This window comes from Oncorhynchus kisutch, linkage group LG1 (genome assembly GCF_002021735.2).
Source record: "Oncorhynchus kisutch isolate 150728-3 linkage group LG1, Okis_V2, whole genome shotgun sequence".
NCBI lineage: Eukaryota > Metazoa > Chordata > Actinopteri > Salmoniformes > Salmonidae > Oncorhynchus > Oncorhynchus kisutch.
In genome coordinates this window covers 63,553,851-63,556,418 of record NC_034174.2, presented here as the reverse complement: position 1 = coordinate 63,556,418, position 2,568 = coordinate 63,553,851, and the positions used below count along the sequence as shown (strand labels likewise).

The 2,568-nt window shown below is 46.7% G+C and overlaps 1 protein-coding gene across 1 annotated transcript; it reads right to left on the bottom strand.

The window, feature by feature from the left end:
- Nucleotides 1-290: 290 nt before the first annotated feature.
- Nucleotides 291-1,205, bottom strand: LOC109889534 (myeloid-associated differentiation marker-like). The gene has a single exon (XM_031835627.1). It carries the CDS (start codon nucleotides 1,203-1,205, stop codon nucleotides 291-293), a length of 915 nt encoding a protein of 304 aa, XP_031691487.1.
- Nucleotides 1,206-2,568: the final 1,363 nt, after the last annotated feature.

The window sequence follows — 2,568 nt, the reverse complement described above, 5'->3', positions numbered from 1 at the left end:
CATGCTACTGAAAATGTAGTTGGATTGCTAGTGGAATTATATGTCCGGAAACTACTTCCCAACACTGTGCACATGATAATGTACATGAAAATATCTATGACATTTGTTTTTCATTTTTCAGGGCTCCAGTACCCCTGATTAGAATCAATATAAAATTGACATCAACAGAAGTTAATATTTCATGGACTTTGGCAATGTGTCCCCTTCTCCTATAATACACTATGACTAAGTTAATATCCATAATGTACATGCTATGTGTTCTGAAGGTCAACTATCCAGGTGTGTCTTCTTCAGGCATGACTTCTATCCCGCAGCAGTTTGATAGAGAAGGCCAGGTCCACTGTGTAAGCTAGCAGAGTAATGCTGGCCATCACCGCTTCCATGACAACAAGGGTGGGCCCAGTTTTCCTGTCGGTGAGGTCTTGGTCGCGTTTCCGTAGCTCCAGGACTCTGGTAAAACACAGTATGGTGGCGACCACATAGAGAAGCACCCCTGTCAGACTGAAGCCAGCCAGCAGGCGGTCAAAGGGCAGGGGGCATCGCCCAGCACAGTCCCCTAGAACCACCATCACTGTACCCAGGGACATTAGGAGACAGAGGGCATACCACGCCCCAGACACCCATAGCTGCCAACCCACAGCTGCCAACCCTACTTTTACCAAAGCTCCACGGACCTGCTCCACCACCAGGACGATCATCTCACATCCTCCCCAGAGCTGGAGCACCTTGAGCAGGCCGGGCACGCTGGCCATGTAGCCCTTCTGGTCCTGGGTCTGGTTGCGGATGAGATAGGCCTCGGTTGCATAGGCCAGGAAGGTAAGACACGACGCCAAGGAGGCGGCAATAGGACGGGGCCAGGCACCTTCATGACACATGACCGCCCAGGGGAAGGTGACTGTGGCGCTGAGGGTCATGAGGGTGGCGAGAGCCGCCACAGTCACGGTCAGGTTCTTCCAGGAGATGGGGACCAGGCTGTGGAACTGGATGATGTTGACCACGTGGATTAGGAGGGTGAGGATGAAGAAGAGGCACCAGGTGAACATGCAGAGGATCCTGAAGGAGGGCTGGTGGGTGTCAGAGGTCAGGTCCGAGGGAACCAGGGAGGCTACCAGGCTGAAGGTAAGGCAACCGGACAGGAGAGCCCACATGCGCACCAGAGACAGAGGGCTGGTCAGATCACTGGCCTCCAGTACAATTACAGGCATGGTGGTGGTTCCCAAACAAAGTCCAAAACCAGAAAGTCCAAAAAGGCTGTAGACAGAGGTTTATAATGTTGTAACGGGCTTGTCTGTAGAGCAACAAAGAGGTGTCTTGCTTCCTTTAATAAATATCCAAACCTCAGTTTGGACAAGCTCAAATTCTAGTTGTAACGTCTATTTAGGTTAAAACAGAAATTTGCTTCCACCTTCCGAAAAGGGTGTCAACAACCTTAACCAGGACAATGTACTACACCAGGATAGAGTCAACTCACAAAAAGATTTCGCACCAACTGAGAAAAAAATCTAAGAACGCTGTCGTGTTGAGCTCTTTTAGTCAGATGACAAACCCCTTTGTACATTTCTCATTTCTGCTAACTCCAAATCCAGGAAAGAACCCTCCAGAACTAGAATATGGTAAGCCCAAAATGAAAGGCCCCAAAAATCTAATAAACCGACAGTTTAGCGCATGAGCCAGCGGTCATCTCCACTCTGTTCCATACCACCAATTACTTTGACAATGCAAACCTGATTAAAACCCCCACTTTTCTATCCCTTGCTTCCTATACCCCAGCCTGGTCTCATAGACTAGACGTAATATAGTATACATAAAGCAGGGACACTCAAATTATTATAATATATTACGTTTTGTAAGGTTACATAAGGCAAAAAAACAAAAGTAGGGTGGGTGGGCATATAATGCGAACGTCAAGCAACCAAAAGGTTATTGAGTTCAAATCTCATCATGGACTGTTTTAGCATGTCAGCTAATTAGCAACTTTTCAACTACTTATTACTTTTTTAGCTACTTTGCAACTACTTATCGTGTTAGCTAACCCTTCCCCTAAGCCTAACCCTAACCTTAACCCTTTTAGCTAACCCTTTCCCTAACCTTTTAACCTAACTCCTATACTTAACCCTAATCCCTAACCCTAACCCCTAGCCGAGCAACTAGCCACATAACTAGAATTCGTAACATATCATAAGTTTTGCAAATTCGTAACATATTGTACGTTTTGCAAATGAGTAACTTATAATACAAATTGAAATTCGTGACATATCATACGAAATGGTTGAAGGACATCCACAAATTAATACATACCATACGAAACATAACATATCATACTAAACCCTGGACTTCCTGATGGGCCGCCACAAGGTGGTAAGGGTAGGTAACGCCACATACGCCACACTGATCCTCAACAAGGGGGCCCCTCAGGGGTGCGTGCTATGTCCCCTCCTGTACTCCCTGTTCACTCATGACTGCATGGCCGGGCACGACTCCAACATCATCATTAAGTTTGCTGATGACACAATAAGGGTAGACCTGATCACTGACAACGATGAGACAGCCTATAGGGAGGAGGTCAGA